The 936-nt window shown below is 50.7% G+C and overlaps 1 protein-coding gene across 1 annotated transcript in view; it reads right to left on the bottom strand.

The window, feature by feature from the left end:
- Positions 1-6: 6 nt before the first annotated feature.
- MATN1 (matrilin 1) overlaps positions 7-936 on the bottom strand; it is a 15,040-nt gene continuing 14,110 nt past the window's right edge. Inside the window, exon 6 of the mRNA XM_019008846.1 lies at positions 7-666. Within this exon, the coding sequence (XP_018864391.1) occupies positions 617-666 (50 nt within the window). The 3' untranslated portion in view covers positions 7-616. The remainder of the gene's footprint in view (positions 667-936) is intronic.

Genomic DNA, 936 nt, shown 5'->3' with positions numbered 1-936 from the left:
GGGCACATCTGGCTGCTGGCACACACACGGTCCCTGCAGGCTCAGCCCAGGCTCTGGGACGCTGCCAGCATTCCCCTGGGAAAGCTTTTCCCGTTGCTGTCCCTAAGCCCAGCCTGAGCAGCCTGGCCCACCTGCAGAGCAGGCTCAGGGTCGGGACTAAACCTCACCTGGTCACTGACAGCCACAGCAGCTCAGCTTTGGAGCTCACACCCAGCAGCTGAGGGTGACACCGAGTCACCCCGACTTTTAAATTAAATTATCTCATGCATAGGAACAAAAGCTGCAGCAGAGGATTCACAGAACTCATCATCAAGTACCCATTAATTAACACACTCTATATATATTAAGCTTTAAATAAAAAAAATCTGTTTTTTTTTTTTTTTGAATATATGCACTCTATGGGATGCCACAAACCTGAGCCTGGCCTGTCACACCCTGTGCTCTGCCCTTTATAAAAACTCTACTGTAATAATTCTTCCTTTTAAACAAATGCAGGTAGCCTAGACCTTAATAAAAGCTGCCCAGAGCCCTGGGGCTGAGCTGTCCTCCCTGGAAAGTGGAGCAGTTCTGGTTCTGTTGCTTTGGGAAGGAGGTGAAAATCTGTTGGGGAGGGGTTTTAGATGATCTTGTTCTCCAGGGCTTCGATCCTTTTGGCCACAGCTTCCAGTGAGGAGGAGTTAAGGAGGAAAAATAACAGGGAATGTTGAGAGACTTTTTTTTATGTGGGCATAGAGTGATGGGACAAGGTTTAAACTGAAAGAGGAGAGATTTGGGTGGGATCTTGGGCAGGAATTGTTCCCTGGCAGGGTGGGGAGAGGCTGAGCTGGAATTGCCAGAGCAGCTGTGGCTGTCCCTGGATCCCTGGCAGTGCCCAAGGCCAGGCTGGACATTGGGGCTGGAGCAGCCTGGGACAGTGGGGGTGACCCTGGGGACAGT

Source organism: Parus major, chromosome 23, assembly GCF_001522545.3.
Source record: "Parus major isolate Abel chromosome 23, Parus_major1.1, whole genome shotgun sequence".
NCBI lineage: Eukaryota > Metazoa > Chordata > Aves > Passeriformes > Paridae > Parus > Parus major.
This window is presented reverse-complemented; position numbering and strand designations above follow the sequence as displayed.